Source organism: Onychostruthus taczanowskii, unplaced genomic scaffold (assembly GCF_017590055.1).
Source record: "Onychostruthus taczanowskii isolate IOZ18803 unplaced genomic scaffold, ASM1759005v1 scaffold35, whole genome shotgun sequence".
Classification (NCBI taxonomy): Eukaryota; Metazoa; Chordata; class Aves; order Passeriformes; family Passeridae; genus Onychostruthus; species Onychostruthus taczanowskii.
The window spans coordinates 7483037-7500777 of record NW_024500905.1 but is presented as its reverse complement, the minus strand read 5'-3'; the positions used below and the strand labels follow the sequence as shown (position 1 = coordinate 7500777).

Here is a 17741-nt window from a genome sequence, read left to right as displayed (position 1 = left end):
TGATGAAGAGCTGGAGGGTGGCCAGAGAACATGAAAATATGGCTTATAGTTACAGTGGCGGCCATAAGGAGACGAGGTGGGCAGAGACTTGAAAAATCAAAGGAATATATTTCCACCTGTGGCTGGGTAAAGAAAATGCAGACGGATTGGTGCTGGGCTGAGGCAGGCAATAGTCAGAAAGGTAGTGGGATGAAGAACGTGGCTTGCAAGAGGAACTTCAAGAGGTGATATTCAAGGGGAGCTGGCAAACTGGGACAAAGGTGCAAGCAAGAGGGACAGAATTGAGCACGAGTCCCCTTATGGCAGCCAAAAGTAGCTGTGCAAGAAAGAAGGCAATGAGTGTGAAAGCAGGTGAGGTCTGGATTGTCATTCTTAAGAGACTGGAAGAAGAAAGGCCAAGAAACTGCTGCTGGGCACATCTGCACTGGAGATGGAACGGCATGTTCACATTCCTTGAAGGAATGGAGGCTGCCTCATGGTATCTTAGTTTCTTCTGGAGCTGAAATTTGGGCATACACTGGCCATGCTGTGTTCCGTGTCTCCAGAAAGGAAACCTGGGCACACAGACTGGATGGGAACTGTGATGCCCTGGAAGCAGCGATATGAGCTAAGCCACAGGGGACCTGAGGACATGACCTGATACAATCCAGCTGCTGCATGAACACTTGGGGGTGAGATGGATAGCCATGACCTTGGGGTAGGACAGACTTGGCAAGGCCAGGGTGGAAGAAAGAAGCAAAATTCAGAGGAACTAGAAGAAAGTAAAGTTGCCATCTGTCTCCTGGACAGACCTCAAGACATTTACAAAGCTCAGCATTGTGACTTTGTGGCAGGTAGAGGGGCTCAAAGCATGGGATTTTAGACAGTGTCCCAATGTAATTTCAGTTCCTTTTTAAAAAATCATCGCATCATCTCATTCATCTCACAAGATAAGCAATGTTCCCATTCTTGTGAGAAATAAGATGTAGAAAAGACTGCTTCTCATGTTATTTAAGTTGATGGAATTGCCTGATTGTAAAGGTGAGCCTAAGGGTTCAGCTTGTCAAGCAGCATTCTAGGGGAAGGGCTTCTGCACTGCTGTGAAGTTCCTGTGTGATGGCAGACCCCTTATGAGAACGGGGCCCTTCCAGACATGATCACTCTTTCCAAATGGCTAGCTTGATTTCTAGGTTTCTTGTTCCAAGAATGATCATCATGCAAAACCTGTTCAAAGTTATGCTTCAGATGCATGTAAGCAGATGCAGAAATACAAAATAAGCAAGAGAAGGACATTAAATTATGGACTCAAGTACATGGCTGTGCCACAGTGCTTCCTCTCCATGCTCCAGGTCCCCAGAGCAGCACACTGATTAACACCTTCTTAAAGGCCTGCAACACTGTGAAAATGAGTAAATCATGTTACACAAACACGACACTGAGAGCTAGAAAGGAACAAAGGCATTCATCCTCATCAGGATGGGAATGAGCAAACACATAAACACTGAGCACACACAGAAAGCATCCTAAAAAAATAAAATAATGAACAGCTACTAAGTGAGGAATCGAGGAAAACATACCATGCAATCTTGCAATTAATGCAACCTTAATTGAGGATTTCCTAAGTTCAGAGCATATAACTATCCTTCTTAAGTATTCCTTTTGTACAGTGTTGCTGTACACATGACACTGACAACTCCAGTGTCTCTCAACCAATTCTGAATATTTGAGACAGATATTTGCATGATGTTATACAGATTTATGGAGGACGAAGAACACATATGCTACACTTGGTTTGTACCCGTTTCCCAAATGGAAGCAAACCAGGCATACCAGTTTTGTAACATTTTACATAAGCAGTTATTCTTCTCCTGGAGATTCAAATGAAGGAAAGTGGCATAGGATTTTAGCAAGACTCACCCACTTATTACACTCATACAAGATCTAACACATTGGGTCTTGTCTCCAGCTATGCCTTTTCCACAAAAGAAATTACTTAATGCAGGTTCCTTGGAGAATTTGATCTCTCATGCTCAGACTTGTTCTCTTTACCCTTGCAGAGTCAAAAGTCGTGGATGCCATTTTCCTCCCCATCTTTTCTGAAAAGCGCTCAGTAAGTTAAATATGCATGAAATTAAAGGCACACTTTTAGCATCATCTCTAAAGAAAATCCTCCAAATGCCTCCCCCAAGAAAAACATCACACCCTTGCTTAGGATTATCTGTTTATTTATTTCAGTTAAAACAAACATACAATGTTTCATTGAAACTGTGTTGCTGGCCACCAGTCTAGCCAGCAACTGTAGCTAGGCAGCTGGCCTCTCGCAGTAAGGCGGTATTTACATATGTACACGGATGTACCGCGGGATGCGCGACGTTGGCGGCCTAACCAGCATTAGATCGCAGAGGTGGTTACCTTGCTGCATTCAGGAAATCGAAACATCCATGGTAAATTTTAGAGAGAAAGTACACATGAACCTGAACAATGCTTTCTATGGACCCAAGTGATTCCGGTGTTTATTGCAACATATACATTTGTAATAAATACAGTCTTAGTGTTTTCTTACATGCCTTAGGCATAACACACTCCTTTCATCTCTGTAAGCATTACACTTTGTTGAAAAAGGCTCTTTCCTTTGACAGCTGTAACACAGATGTACAACATGGACAACTCCTTGAAATGCTGTAACAATCAGTAATGAGAGAGGAATATATACATAAATCCTGGACTCCAAACCTACATTATATACATTATACTTACAGTATATACACACATACAATTTATGTACATAGACTATCATAAATATTGAAAAATAGTTTTAGTTTTAATGGATTAATGCTTTATAAATAACATGTTACATTTATGACTGAAATATCATGGAAGACAGTAATGTCTAACTGAGGTGACAGAACAGTGGTTTAATACTGAAGCTGCTCTTTTAGGTGGTTTGTAATGTAGGTAACTTTAAACAGACAGGTTTGGAAAATAATAATAATACAAAAAAATCAGATGTTGGAAATCGACCCAGCCAAGTGGAACTCAACTGTTGCAGGTGGAGAGTCAGTCATCAAATTATATAACACATAATGTATAATCTGGAAATTGCTACATTTGGAGAATTAGTGACATGTACAATACACTATGAGGTGTTATCACAAAAATCTTCTTCCCTTCTGGTTGCCAAGAAGGACTTTGTAGTAACTTCTCACTTACGACTCCTTCCTCTTCTATGGTTGCTGCGAGAAAGGAGGATATTTCTCACTTTCTTTCCTCTTTTTAAAGGGAAGAACTTCATCCCTTATGTGCTACAAATTGCTCAAAGGTAGACAACATTTTAATCTCCTTCCACCTTTGTACATTTGTGGAGGAAGAAGAAAAGCTGCCAAAGTACTGAGGAGGCACGTGCTCAGCACTTCTGTGGAGATCAGGTAACATGGGATAGTTAGCCATGGATGTACAGTACCTGAGGCAGAGAAGTACCTACGGAGCATTAATCAGTGCTGACTCCAGGATCATTAATTGCCAGTTGAGTACCACCAAATTAATAATACAAATAACACATGAGGAATCTAACTTGTCATTACACTTTTACACTATATTCTTAGTGACCAGTACTTACAGTCATGCAGAAGTATCAATACAAAATACCTGCAGTTGTTTTTCCATAGATTTTAAATGGCTGGGCAGAGCTTGACATTATCTGCCAAATTGTGACTATTGTTTAGATTTATTTCTGATTAATTCTACAAGAGCAAAAAAGTCTCAGGCACTGTTTAATCAATGGATTACAGGCCTTTACTCGGTCTTTCTGACATGATGACTGAGTGGGACTTCATAAATCAGATTTTTAAAGCACTGTGTCAGATGAAGACAGCTGACCACACTGCCATGACTATTTCATTAATAATCTCTATCTAGGCTTTTGTACCCAATATTGCTGTTTGAGAACCTCTTATAAGCCAAGTACGCTGTTATACAAATGCTACCTCTCTTCAACCTGGGACAAGAATGAAAGAGCAAACATGCACTAGAAACAAAATAGTTCATCACAACCATACAGCACCTGTTTCATCAGCTAGGGCTCATTAGAAACATATCTATTTCTGAAGCAAACAAGTATAAGATGACTATCCAGTCTATGAGGTTATCTTTAATACTACTATACAGTATAAATTGGAAGAGGAATCCCAGTTGCGTATGTGAAGAGAGTTTGTACCAAGCACGAAATATTGGTGCAGTTATTTTGTGGATTTGACTCAGAAACAGAATAATCAAGTAATTCAAAATCCAATAATGGATGAGGAATTTGAGAAATACTGTACAGTTTTTAAATATTCTACAACTAGAAGACTACATTAGGACTTTTTTGTTTTCCTACAGAGTGTTTCAAGATAGATTGGATAGAAAAAAATCCCAACAAACATTGTTACAACTGACAATGGACCTTATTAATAACAGGAACTTGAGGAGGGAGTTTTGTATTAATGGCATCGTATGCTCTGGTGCCATTCAGTTTCTAACTACATTAGGAAAAAAACCCCAAAAAGCAAAAACCCCGACCCTGTTTTACTCAATTGCACTACTGAGTACCTCAAGAAGGAAAATGTTAATGCCATCTTTACAACTTTAGATTACCTACGCTTTTCTCAAATGTACCCTTTTATAAAGGGTGGGTTTTTTTCAAGTTTGAAAATTTGCGTTTCCACACCATTTTTGGTAACTAGTTACTTATGTAAGTCTGAAATGATTTTCAGGATTATTTTCTCTAAGGGAGCTTCATGGGAAGCATTTAGTATCAGAAAATTTTGACCTGAATTGGCTTATTTTCTGTTTTGGTCATTAGAAGCATTTTTAAAATAAAATTTCTTCTAATTATGCCTCTACAGAATTATAAAGTATGTTGAGTGGGAAAGGACCCATCAGAATCACCACATCCAACTCCTGGCCCAGCACAGTGCACTCCAAGAACTACACCATGTGCGTGAGAGCTGTACAAACACTTCTTGCACTCTGTCAGGCTTGGTGCTGTGACCACTTTCCGGGGGAGCCTGTTCCAGTGCCCCACCCGCCTCTGGGGAAAAAAACCTTTTCCTGATATCCAACCTAAACCTACCCTGACTCAGCTTCATACCCTTTCTTTGGGTCCTGTCACTGGTGACATGAGTGAAGAGATCAAGAAAGTCAAACTAAGTTTAATTTAGGACACTAATTAAATATTTTTCTGAGCTCTTCTATGTTATTTTTTTTCATTCTTTTTAGAAAAATGTTTCTTAAAGTCAAAATAGTGCTTTTGAGGTCCATAAGAATTTTTGGTACAAAAAATAATAGTGTTTCTCTCTTTCTCTCACTCTCTCATTGGTTATTCAAACACTTTGCTGTAAATTAAAGAGTTCTTTCTCACATCAAATGGTTCCATTAGGCACATTCAAGTAAAATAACAAAATATCCAAGTAACAATGACGAAAGCCAAACATGGCTTGATAAAAGTCTACAGAGAGTTCTGTCCATTCTCTGGAATGGAATAAAGTTGTCACTTCCTTCAGCCAGACACTCACGTGGTTTGATGTCAATATCCACTTCCATCATGCAGAACAGTTTCTTAAAGACAGAGTTCAGATATTCTACAATCAGAAGAACCATCAACAAAGAATCTGCCTTTTAAAGGAAGCTGAATAGCTCGTTTTCATTCCCAGCAGGTATCTGAGTGAACACTGGCATCTGAAGTGGTGTGTTAGAGATTAAACCAGGGCAGTTAATGGCCATCAGATTTAACATTCTGGATCCAGTCTAGAATAATCAGTGTCATACACCCAGTCATCACAAGTATACCACTTAGAAAGAAGAATGAAGCCTGAAAAAGAAAAAGAAGTATTTCAGATTCTGCTATGACACTGTTGGTAAAACACAACATACACCTATAAATTCACACCCATGTACTAGCACAAATGCCATTGCTCACAGAGGACAAAGTAAGAGAGACAAGAGATCAGGCCAATGACAAGGAGCTAAGTATCTTTCTCGTATTTGGGGTCCTTTCTCAAATCTGAAAATACATTTATTTTCAGTATAGCAGACCTCACCCTCAGCTAAGGGAAGTGAAGGTAGCTGCTGATACCAGCCAGGCTATGCCACTGCGCTAACTTGACTGTCTCAGTATATCTGATTGCATTATGAGTCAGTATGTCTACGATTAGTAAGGCCACCAAGAACAATCAAGATAACCCAAACAACTAGCAGAAATTAGCTTTTATGTGGAAAACTATGTAAATAAGTCTTAAAAGAATATTTGAAGAATGTTAAGGTTTTTAAAATACGGTTTTTAGGATATTCTGTTGAAATCTGGTTCTTAGCAGCAACAGAATGGCCCAGCTACTGTTGAGATGTGGGGCCAGGGGCTGAGAGAAATCACTGAAGAGAACTGAGTCTTGTGACGGCCAGTTCCTTGGTTTTGAGTTCCTACGCAGCTCCTTGCAACTATGCAAGATAACATTAAATGCCAATTCAATGACTACTTTCACCGGGACTTTAAAATTCATAAATCATGAAGAAGATACTTAAATTTTTTGTTTTGAATTAGTAAGCAAGTGTAGTTACATATCTGTGTATACATACCCCAATCTTTTGCACGGACTTCATTGGTTCCTTCTTCACTAATTTGATATAGAAGGCAGAAGGAAGTATAAAGATCAGCATGGCAGCCGCCGAAGCACCTGTAGAGAAAAAACATGGAAATAAATATTCATAAACAGGTAAATATACTCTAATTAGACTGGAAATGCATTTTCTGAAATGTGAAAGAGTGCTTGATCTGACAAGCAAAAGCTTACCAATGAATCCAAAGATGTCTCGAATAGTAGGGACGAAGATAACGAGCATGTTGGTAAATGCCAGGAGAGAGACGGTAATGGAACAGTGACGCCACCAACTGAACTCCTTCCCTGCCCACAGCAGCTGGGTAATGGAACTGCGGATCTTGGGAAGAGAAGGGGAAAAAAAAAAAAAGACAGCTTAGCCTTCATTTTGGAAGACAGCGATTTGTAACCTGAATTAGACCTTCCTTCTGAAAGTATTTTAACATCATTTTTCTGAATGCTTCAGATTTTAATAGAAGGTGAAAGATGAAAGTAATATGGAGAAAAAACCAAGAAAAAGTATCTGGTTTGAACAAAAATTGCAGGAAATTTTGTAACATCTAGGGATGCTGCTCAACAGTATACACATAAATGGCCAGATTGCCTCCACAAAGTATGCACAAAAACATGCTGGCTTTTGTAAGCTTTTTTATAGAGGGGCAATCTGTTTCATTTCCCCAATACAACCATACTAGGAAAACAATATAACTGAATATATTTGTATCTACTGCTTAGTAAATGTTACATATTTACTGAATTAACAGTATAGCTATAATTTATCAGGTTTATCAGAATAAGTTTCCTTTTTCAGTTAAAAGAAAATCTCTTCAGTTTTTCAATTAATAAACAGGAGTTGCCAAATCAGTAAATGACTGCAGCAGCATACAGGTGTTAAAAAAAAATTACTTACAGGGAAAATAACTACAGGTACAGTGAGGGTTACAGCCATAAGTACAGCAAGACGCACAATAAGAAGGAGAACATCAGCACCCAGATAAGCAGAGTAGGTGTGAAGCAGTTCTGGTTCAACTTTTCCTATAAAGAAAACAGTATTTTAGTTAGATTTGGTTGACATACTTCTTAAACATGTGCTTCTGCTCTAAATTCCATGCAAATTTTACAGTTACATCATCAATATGAACTAAAGCCTTGAGAGCTCCTGTAGGAATGTATCCATTTTACACAGGGATAATTTGGAGGCACGGAATCTAGTTTAATCCAATTTTAATCCTATGTCTTGGGCTTAATTCTATTACTGATCTCCTTTAGGGTGTGCACTTCCAGAAGTACTAAAAAAAAAAAAAAAAGCCCAACTAACAGCATATATTTAGAATGCACAGTAAATGCTTGCTTGTTCTATTTTTAAAATAATACTGTGAGTTTGCAGAACATAAATTATTTAAAGAAAGCAGAGAGGCAATATTCACCGTAAAATGTCAAGTATCCAAAGAGAGCAGCCAACAAATACATGAGGAACATGGCAAAAAAAGACACATAGGACACATTCATCATTCTTTTACGGCTTCGGCTGTAAGAAAAAGTAACATTGTCAGTAGTGAGAACATACTGTTTCATACTGTATTTGTTTGTTCAGTGAAATTACAGACATATATCTAACACTTACCCTTTCAGTTCTTCATAAATAGGAAGAATTGCAGGATGACAGACAAAGGAAAAAGTTAGGATCGGGACAGCATAAACAGTCTGGAAAAAAAAAAAAGTTTCTTAAGTATCTCAACAGACATTAGAAATTTGCTGTACAAAATCATCACGAGATTCTTCAGTTTTGGCCTTATCAGGTGATAAAGACCAGCTATTTTTTACCATGGAAACTTCAGAAAAAGTTTAAACAAGTTCATATTTTCTTAAATCCAAATCCTGAGGTACCAAATAGTCTCAAATGTCACTGAAGTCCATGGTGAGCTGAATGTATGCATTCAAAATCACGTTCAGCAACTCACAGGCTTAAGCCATTAGATCTTGAACTTGGTATTGAGTATTACACATGGAGATTCATCACTGTAATTGGGAGCATTCATGAGTCAAGAATTTGTGACTAGGAGTAAGTCAAACATCCTATTTGCACACTTCTACAATTTTCTTCATGTTCTTCTGCAATCTACTTTTTAAAATGCTTCACTAACTTCCTTGAGGAAACTTGAGAAATGCTGTGCTAAAGAATGAGAGATGTATTTTTTGCCACTCAAACAGGCACTTCAAGCTCCTATAATTTCTGTGTATTTGGCATGTGGGAAAACCCAGTCTGCATGAGGTAAACAGTGCCCAAGTATACTGGAACACAAAGTCTCAACACATCCCAGTTTTAAAGCTGGGCAACTGCTTGAAGGAAAAATTATCTAATTTATCTGCTACATACTTAGTGTCAGTTATTCTCAACAGAGTATCTGATTTTTCGGTCAGTTACCTGTGAATTGAAGATGAAATATTTTGGCTTGCACATATCCTCATTTGTTATATTTTCAGCTACCAAAGGTGCCACTGTTGCATTAAATAATGTCACATTCATGATGACGCTGTCCGTAGGACAAGGAATCTGAAACATCTTCCAAATTACCTAGAAATAAAGCCATGCATTTATTACTTTGACTAATGCAAGATGTGAAAATTTTTAGAAACTGCTTAATTTCACTTTGAAATGCAGTTTTACAAGCACTGTAAAGTTTACAAGAAGTTTACAAGATTATACTTACAACAATCAGAAAGAAGACCATGCAAAGTAAGGAAAAGCCACTGGTATAGCCCAAATACCCTGTGATCAAGAAAGATAAAAAAAATCTAAGATATAATTAACAGAAACATCATTCAAGTCAAAACATAATGACAAAATATATTCTGTCAAGTGATCTCTTTAGACTGTCACTTCCTTAGCATTATACAAAACAAATTAATTATTCATTGACTTTCTGCTAATCCCGACCCAGATCTGAAGGTTCTGAAAGACATATTAGGGTCTGTACATACAGCAAGTCTGTAATGTTGAATTTTTTAACTTACAAGAAAAAGAAGCAAACTAAAAAACCCCACAGCAACAACTATATAAATGGTTTATTGTATACTAAGAACGATATATGATTAATTTTAATAGCATGCACTATCAGATAACTTAGCCTTTTTCCTTCTGCTTTTACTGATTTACTTCTAGAAAATAGTAATTTGAGAGAGTAATTCACATTGAGACTCTCAGTTATTTATGTTCCACTACAGGATTCCCTGAATAAACTGCCTGCTAACTGAATTATTGACATATATCACTGAATTACAGCCATTTCAGATAAAGCATCTGGCATGAATATTCTGTTACTCCTTAGGATCTAAAATGAGAAGATACTGCCCAGAGTTAGCAGCCCTACTCTTTGAAGGCTTTCACAGTATAGGTGGTAACAATCTTGTATTATTTCACCATTGACCAAAATAGGTCCAACTTTGGGATAAGAACAGAAACAGAAGGTTACTGTTAGCCTTCATTCTAAAGGCATCCTATCTGCTGTCCTTTCATCTTCCACAAACACAGCTGTAATTTAGCATACTTGTCTTGTTTTTTTATTTTTCCTTTCTTCAAGGAGACTGACAGCAACTACCTAAATGCTAATTAATCCCGAGAGACAAGTTTGGAGACAGCTGCTAATTCATACAGCATTTCAAGACTCAAACATTGCATCAACACATTTCCCCACAGTACTTCCAATGGGTTTTTATTTTGATTGCTCTCTACTACTTACCTAGATTTTTCAGCAGGGACAGGGGAAGAATGAGAATGACAGACACCAGCAGCACTAAATAGTCACCATTGAGATACCATTCTCTGTAGAAAAGAAGGTAATATTTGTAAGTAACTAAGTATTTAAAAATTGCATTTGCAGTTTTGTCTTCCCTCTTATTTTCTACAACATATGGCTCCTTTAAAAAATGCTCAACCTGATGTCACAAATGACAGCATTTAATTTCCTATATGGACCTAACACCCTACAATAGCTTCCTATCTCACCCCAAACCTGCATTGTGCCTTTCCTTTAGTGTCCTTTTATAAAAATAATAACATCTGGAAGTCAGAAAAGTAAATGATTGGTTAGAAAAAAGTGGGATCAATCACAGAAAAAATATCATTTTCTTAAGTGCTGGTTCCCAACTCTCCAGATATGTTAGAATATTGCAGGGCCCCAGCAAGGTTTCAATTTTTAATAGAAATAAAATTCTGCTGGGTGCCCTGTGGGAATTAAAGAAAAACGGGTGAGGGCTGAAGGTAAGGCAATAGCTCAAGCCCACTGGCTGAGAAAACTCCAACAAGCACTGGGAGTCTCTTGGAGGCACATTTCGTCCCTTTCAGTAGGGAAAACATGGTAAGAACTTCAGAAGCTTTTTCCTTCAGAACATTTCTGCCATTTTTTCTCTAAGAAGCAGCAACTATTTTTCACAAAACATTTTTGAGCATTAGAAGATTATCATATTTTTTGAAATACATAAAAACAAAGTCCTACAGGACTATCCTATATGCTTTAAGCAATTAAAGTAACACTAAGTTACACACTTATTCCCAAGTATTTATACTTTACATCCTATTATGATATCATTTAACAGTATTTATTTTAAAATGGACTGTATATACTATTTAGGTAAAAAAATAATTTGAAATTTTTATATGCAAACTGAGTTGCTGAATTATAGCCTTTTATATGGTAATGGAAATATGGAATAATTAACACACTTGCTCTGGATTTACATAGTAAATACAAAAATGATGCAATCATCTCTTTCCTCAGTTTTACCTGGGATAACTAGATATAAAAAAGGAGTATTTTAAAAACTTCAGATGTATCGGGCATTAACACCATACACCTTTTGTTGTCTTTTTTTTAAATACAGTAGACTTGTGGCAAATTTAAAGGAAATCACAACAACGAAATTTCTTGCAGTTGATACAATCACAAGAACATGCACTGCTATTGTGCATACCATAGAGAGGCCATCAGGACTTTCAGATCAAGGACTTCAAAGTTTTTTCCGTCCTGAAGAGTAAAGAATGGGATTGTGCAGTTTTAAAACATAGCCAAGAACTTTAGAATTTGCTAAACAAATTTTAATAATGGAGCTAGTATTTGCAATATTGTCTCAGAAGTCCAGAAGTTCTTTTACAGTAAGCATTATTTTGGGACACTTAAACATGTAAGTGCTTACATTTTGGGCCCCAGGCTGCCAGAGTGGAATCCATGCCAATGGTAGCCACCCAGACTCCCCTAAGCAATGCACGGAGAGAGTCAGTTAAATGGGGTTCACGATTGCCAGAGCACTGAGAAAATATTTACTTTAAATCAGTGTACAGCTACCTAGCGCCAGCCAACAAGAAAACATTGAAAATACAGATCTCAATGTCTTAATTTTCTCTGTCAGAATTGCAGAGCAGCAACTGTATCCAGAGAGATTCACAGACTTTATCTTTCCCTCTTGAATTACAATCAGTTTTGAATTCTTTACTGAAGATGGGACAGTTAAAAAATATTTGCCTCCGAGCCCCCTTCCAAATACTGGCTACTCCAGGGGCTCTCTTAAGAATCGAAAAATATGGATTTGAATTCAGCCAAAGGAGAGAAATTAAGCTTCCCAGCAAAGAATTTGTAAACATAACACCACTAAGTAAACAGGGTAGGTGCAGTATTTGAGTACATTTTAAAAAAATGAAAAGAAAGAAAAAAAATATGGCTAGCACTGTTATTATGACAGTATCTATCAGCAAGCTGAATGAACACCACCAAATGGCTTGAACCCCTTGGGGAACACGGCAGAAAAATGCCTACCTTCTGAACTCAGGCTTAGGTGTATGTTGGAGTCTTGAGCTGCTCAGCCCTCTCAAGACTGGGACACTTCAGGACAAGGCACAGAAGTACAACTCTGAAGAGTGAGATTTATAGCACTTAACTCTATCCATCTGAACTCAGGCATCTTGTTTTTACACACCCTCTCAATACAGAGTGATACGATCAACTGTTCTTTGGAGACACACAAAATGTCTCTGAGTCAGGTGCGCCAAACGGATCACTACAGAGGATCACCCTTCTCCACTGATTGTACTAAGACCATCATAATGATGAACTCAAAATATGGTTGGATAAAATGAATCCTCTTTTTAAAGCCAACCAGGAAAGCCAATCTGGAGTCAAGGTGTCTCCAGGGCAGGATGGCAAGGTGTCTACCACTCTAGCCTTCAGTATATAAATTCTGGTTTAGGTCAATGTTTAGTCTCCGAATCTTTTTGAGAACTGTTCCTTACGACATTCCTTGCATAACTGCACCTTAGTCTTACATTTAATCATTTGCCACAACATTAATACTAGAAAACCAAATTAATCACACCAAACCATTTTTGAATGCATAAAGAAAATAAAAATAATAAAAAAAACAAAACAAAAAACCAACCACAATCACATTTATCTTTCCTTATCAAGTGTATGTACTGACTAGTACATACATTAACACTTACCTGATGTTCTTTACAGAACAGCTTTTTGCAAAATGATGCAATACCTGTATTTTTCTACCCTTTTTCCAGGTCAGGCTGGATCTAAATGAAGTGAAGCACTCAGGGGAAGGGAAAACTTACTGTATCTCTGTCTGAATAAGAAGCTACCCTACGGTGTACCGAACGTGGTCTTCATATAAAAATATATACAGTCTCCGTATTTGTTTCTCCTAATAGTTTCTCTGATGAGGAGTTCTAACACCTACCCTGTGGTCTCTTCGATGTTCATAAATGTCTTGATGACCAATGGTAACTCATATTTCACTATGAAGAGGTAGCTTGACATAGCTGTAGGTGAATAACATCATAGATCATTACAAATATAGAATATGCCACACGATGCAAGAATCACATAACATGTTTCATAACTTCACTTGAACACAAGTAGTTAATGAACACATGTTGTGTGACAAACAAGTCTCCAAGAATAAGCAGGGAACAATTACTATTGACAGTACAGACATTTTAAGATCTTGTCCTCACCTCCAATGTTCTGCATTGTAATTGATCCAGAAGCAGCAAGTTTTCCAGCCATACCAAAAGCCTTCATTCCCAACTGTTCATATAATAAAGATCCTAAAAGAAAATATGATATCCCATTGGAAGGGTGCATTTCAAGAAGATACCATAAGAAACAAATACTGCATATTTGTAAAACAGTAATTGCCATACCTCCTTCATTGGCAGTCTTCAAAAGAAGATGCACTGAATACAAAGAAAATATTGAGACAAACAGCAGGAGTATCCTGGGGAGAGAAAACCACACAAATTTGTAATAGCCATCAATGACTTCTTGTAACCCTATTAAATAAAGATGTATCAAATATAAACATTATCCATATTAAAATATTATTTGGGAAAAAGTAGATTCTAAGGGCTGTTAAAGTGTTCTGAAACTGTAAGTCTGTAAGTTAAGAGTGTTCTGAGAACCCAATTAATGCCATGTGTAGAAAGGATTTTATACTAAATTGCATTTCAGAGGCATACAAAGAAATTCTAATGTAGGCTTGAACAACGATTCTATTCAGTGTGAAGTGGCATGAGCAGCACCGAGTGTCAGGCTATTATACTTGGCTACATTTGACAATAAATAACAAAGTATCAATGGGAATGCCTGCCGGTTGGGGGGAAGGTTGGCATCCTTGTAAGAAACTCTATTTTTCCCTGTCTTCCTGTCCTTGTTCAACACTGAGGCTAACTACAGCTGAAGTGAAGATTATCTCTTGGTCTTAAAAGAAATCAGCTTTTCAGCTTAAACCTGCGTTGTTTTTTTTTTGGTTTTTTTTTTTTTTTTTTTTTTTTTTTAATGTAAAGATGAAACTGCAAAAGCCTTAAAGAATTGACTGAAAATTCAGAACTCAGTGGGAGCTGTGTTTTCAAATGGAAATACGCATCTATTGTCATTAAAAAAAATTCTTTCCTCAAAAGTTAACTCTTCAGATGTGCTTACATGGGAATCGCTAGTGGCTTGTTTATCTTCCCCACAGCTTTTACAGGCAATGCATATTATTTCCAGAAGCACATTTGCATCACCTAAAATTCAGGTCTCTCAACAACAAATCTCCCACAACAAATGCACTTCCTGGAGTGGCACGCTAGGGGGGACTTCTTGGCTGCTGGAGAACACAGTGGAAAATTACAAGGCATTAAAAAAAAAAAAAAAAAAAAAAAAAAAAAAAAAAAACCTGGTCTTTCTTATACCAATACAAGCATTTTGCTTAATAGGAAACCTGAGAATCAGCATATTAAAAATGGCTTAAAAGGGCAAACTTCGCTTCCCAGAACACATTTCCTTTTGTGTCATTTTTAATGTTGGTAAAATTAGTAAATGCAGTACAAAGAACTGGAAACAAAAAGATCAGAGAAGTTTCACAGATCTGTGTAGGAAATTTATGTTACTGCCCCAATTCAACACTAACACATGCACACAAATAAACCTCTCTATTTCTGACAGGTAGAGATTAAGTAGGATTTGACTCAGCCATCGGGTAGAAACAGCACAGCTGAGATGTGCCAGGGTTACGCTACTTTAAAACAGCACAGACCCTGGACCTCTCAGTCCTAACATGGAATGGCTGCCTACACTGCAGACAAGATCAGTCAGCAAACTCATCTTGAGGCTCACTCTGTTTCTGGCTTCCAAACCATTCTATTCATTTATTTAGTGCTGACACAAGTGACAAGTCACAGCACTTACACAAGTGCCTCCACAGTCTTCGAAGAACTTACTGCCCTAATCAACTGCATCTGGATCTCATTCTGTAACCTAGTTATTAAGGGATGCCTGTAATGCCCTCACTGTCATCATAAATCCTCAGCACCATCTGTGATTAACTGCTTTCCTGCCTCAGAACTGTACTATCTACAAGTTTTGAAAGGTAACAAGCTAGTTTATCTTTGAAACAGCACTAGTGCAAATAGATATGAATGCAGCATCTGGAAATAAAAAGCAACTAAATTGCCTTAGCACCCAATTGTTAAATTGACAGTTTTTAACATTTTTTTCTTCAGAAAACAGGATCAACAGGATCCCTGAAATCTGTTCAAATAGCTAACCTTAAATTCTCTATTTTCCTCTCCTCAGAGACATTCTAATGTGCATTACATTGATTATCATTCATGTGCTGCAGAACATCTTTAGAGCGTGAATATCTATTTTAGATTCATGCTAAGTCATCCATTCAGCTTAGTATCATCTAAGCAAGTGAAAATCTCAGTAAAAGATTAACAAATCACCATATGTTTAAAATCCTTTAGGTCAGAACTTCACACATAGGTAGTTTCCTCAGGAAACTTGAGCACCACCCGATACACTGTGAAACATCTGGAAGTAAATCTGACCTACTTTCTGGAAATCTGGCAGCAGAGACAGGGAAATTTTGAACTAAACATTGCTCTTCACATGTTCTTGAACATTCACCACATTCATCTATTTCCAGGATAAAACCATAAAGTTCCTTTAAACATATCCACGGATACTCATTTGCAGTCAAGCCACTGATACTACATGTTGAGCTGAATTGCCTCCAATACATGAAAAATGTACTTTCCCAAGACATTTAAAAGCACTGTACATAACTGTATCCTTATGTCATTTCCAATTACATTACTGTAGTTCTGCCCCACACCTCAAAGCTTTTGCCAGTGTAGACAGGCCAATAAAGACAGGCTGGTTATTCCACATCCCTCCCTTGCAGGCAGACAGAAATTTTTATAGGTGTAACCCTGAAGAGAGTGAAAGCACAGCAATAAAACAGACTTCTTTATTGGTTAAGTACATTATAACTCTGTAGGCACAGTGATGTCAGCTGAGGAAAGCAAGACCACATCCCTGATTGGGACTTGGATAACAGAACTTTCAGGGGAAGTCTATCAGTTATTAATGAAGAAGCTACAGCTAAGTCAAGTAAAATTCACTGTAAAATGTTTTTGAGGGTTGCAGAACTTGCAATGAATTGGTTTAATTTTTGCAGGTTCTTCTGATGTATCACAATCCTTAAATTTAAAACAAGCCTAAAATGCAAGTCTGCACCTATGAAAATGACTGGATGTTTTCCAGGGGTTTCATATTCTTACACCATGTATTTTTCCATTATGAATTACACAACAGAAAAATGGGGTTTTTTTTGATTAATCAAAAGATACTTACACAAAAAGAGCAATTCCAGTGTTAGCCATGGCAAAAGAAAGACCAAGGATGCCACTACCCACAATAGCATTGCTCAGATTAAATACTGACATTCCAAAGGAAGTAGTACCCGGATGCTGAGGAAAGACGGATAGGTAATAATTAACAGAAAGTTATTACTCATCTCAGAATTAAAACAAACATAAAATTGGCAGTACATTTTTGTTTGTTTGTTTGTTTATTTGGAACGTCATCGCCGGCTACTTACATACTGAGTTTCGTATTTCTTCTTTCCAAGATTGGAGTCGAGCAAGAAATTTTGGTTTTCTGGATCAATATCCGCATAGTGGCTGCAAACCAACGTTACATCATTAGTGACTCTTAGGGGCAGCTTGCATATTCACTTCCCGATCAGCATTTCCAATCCGTTTCAAAGGGAAAAGGAAAAACCGATGGAATAACCCCGAAAGAACCATCCCACCTGCGACTGTGTCAGCGCGCGGAGCTGTGTCGCGCCCGTCTCCGGCCGCAGTGATTCCCGTGTTTCCGTAGGGATTTGCCGAGACACGCGGCACCGCCGGGTCCCCGGCCGGTGCCGCCCGCCGCGGGGAGCGCCCTCACCTCTTCATGGCAGCCGGCTTGGTGGGGTAGGGGTAGCTGAAGTCGTTGCTGTTGGAGCTGTAGCTGCTGCTGTCCTCGTCGGGCGAGATGTTGAACTTGCCCATCTCGGCGCTGCTCATGCTGGCGGGGCGGGGGTCGGGGCTGGCGGCGGCCGCTCTTTTGTCCTTGCCGGCGGGACTCGCCGCGCCTGCCGAGGGGGCGGGAGGCGACGTCAGTGCCGCAGCGGGCGCGAGCCCGTCACGTGGCCCCGCGGCCCCCGCCCGCCGCCGCCGCCGAGTGGAAAAGTACCAGGCGCGCGGGGCGGGGGGCGCGCGGACAAAGGTGAGCCCCGCGCCGGGGCGGGGGCGCGCGG

The 17741-nt window shown here is 38.5% G+C and overlaps 1 protein-coding gene across 3 annotated transcripts in view; it reads right to left on the bottom strand.

The window, feature by feature from the left end:
- Positions 1 to 2187: 2187 nt before the first annotated feature.
- Positions 2188 to 17741, bottom strand: part of SLC38A2 (solute carrier family 38 member 2) — a 16934-nt gene continuing 1380 nt past the window's right edge. Inside the window, exons 2-16 of one of the 3 annotated variants that reach the window (XM_041411348.1) lie at positions 17390 to 17576; positions 17037 to 17118; positions 16790 to 16905; positions 13813 to 13886; positions 13624 to 13716; positions 13347 to 13428; positions 10349 to 10431; positions 9320 to 9378; positions 9034 to 9183; positions 8233 to 8312; positions 8036 to 8136; positions 7519 to 7643; positions 6804 to 6948; positions 6589 to 6686; positions 2188 to 5827 (exon numbers count right to left, since the gene is read on the bottom strand). In XM_041411348.1, the coding sequence (XP_041267282.1) occupies positions 5729 to 5827; positions 6589 to 6686; positions 6804 to 6948; positions 7519 to 7643; positions 8036 to 8136; positions 8233 to 8312; positions 9034 to 9183; positions 9320 to 9378; positions 10349 to 10431; positions 13347 to 13428; positions 13624 to 13716; positions 13813 to 13886; positions 16790 to 16905; positions 17037 to 17118; positions 17390 to 17508 (1506 nt within the window). In that variant the 5' untranslated portion in view covers positions 17509 to 17576 and the 3' untranslated portion in view covers positions 2188 to 5728. Of the gene's footprint in view, positions 5828 to 6588; positions 6949 to 7518; positions 7644 to 8035; positions 8137 to 8232; positions 8313 to 9033; positions 9184 to 9319; positions 9379 to 10348; positions 10432 to 13346; positions 13429 to 13623; positions 13717 to 13812; positions 13887 to 16789; positions 16906 to 17036; positions 17119 to 17249; positions 17577 to 17741 lie in introns of those variants that run through there. The other 2 variants (XM_041411349.1, XM_041411347.1) reach the window with 2 other exon arrangements.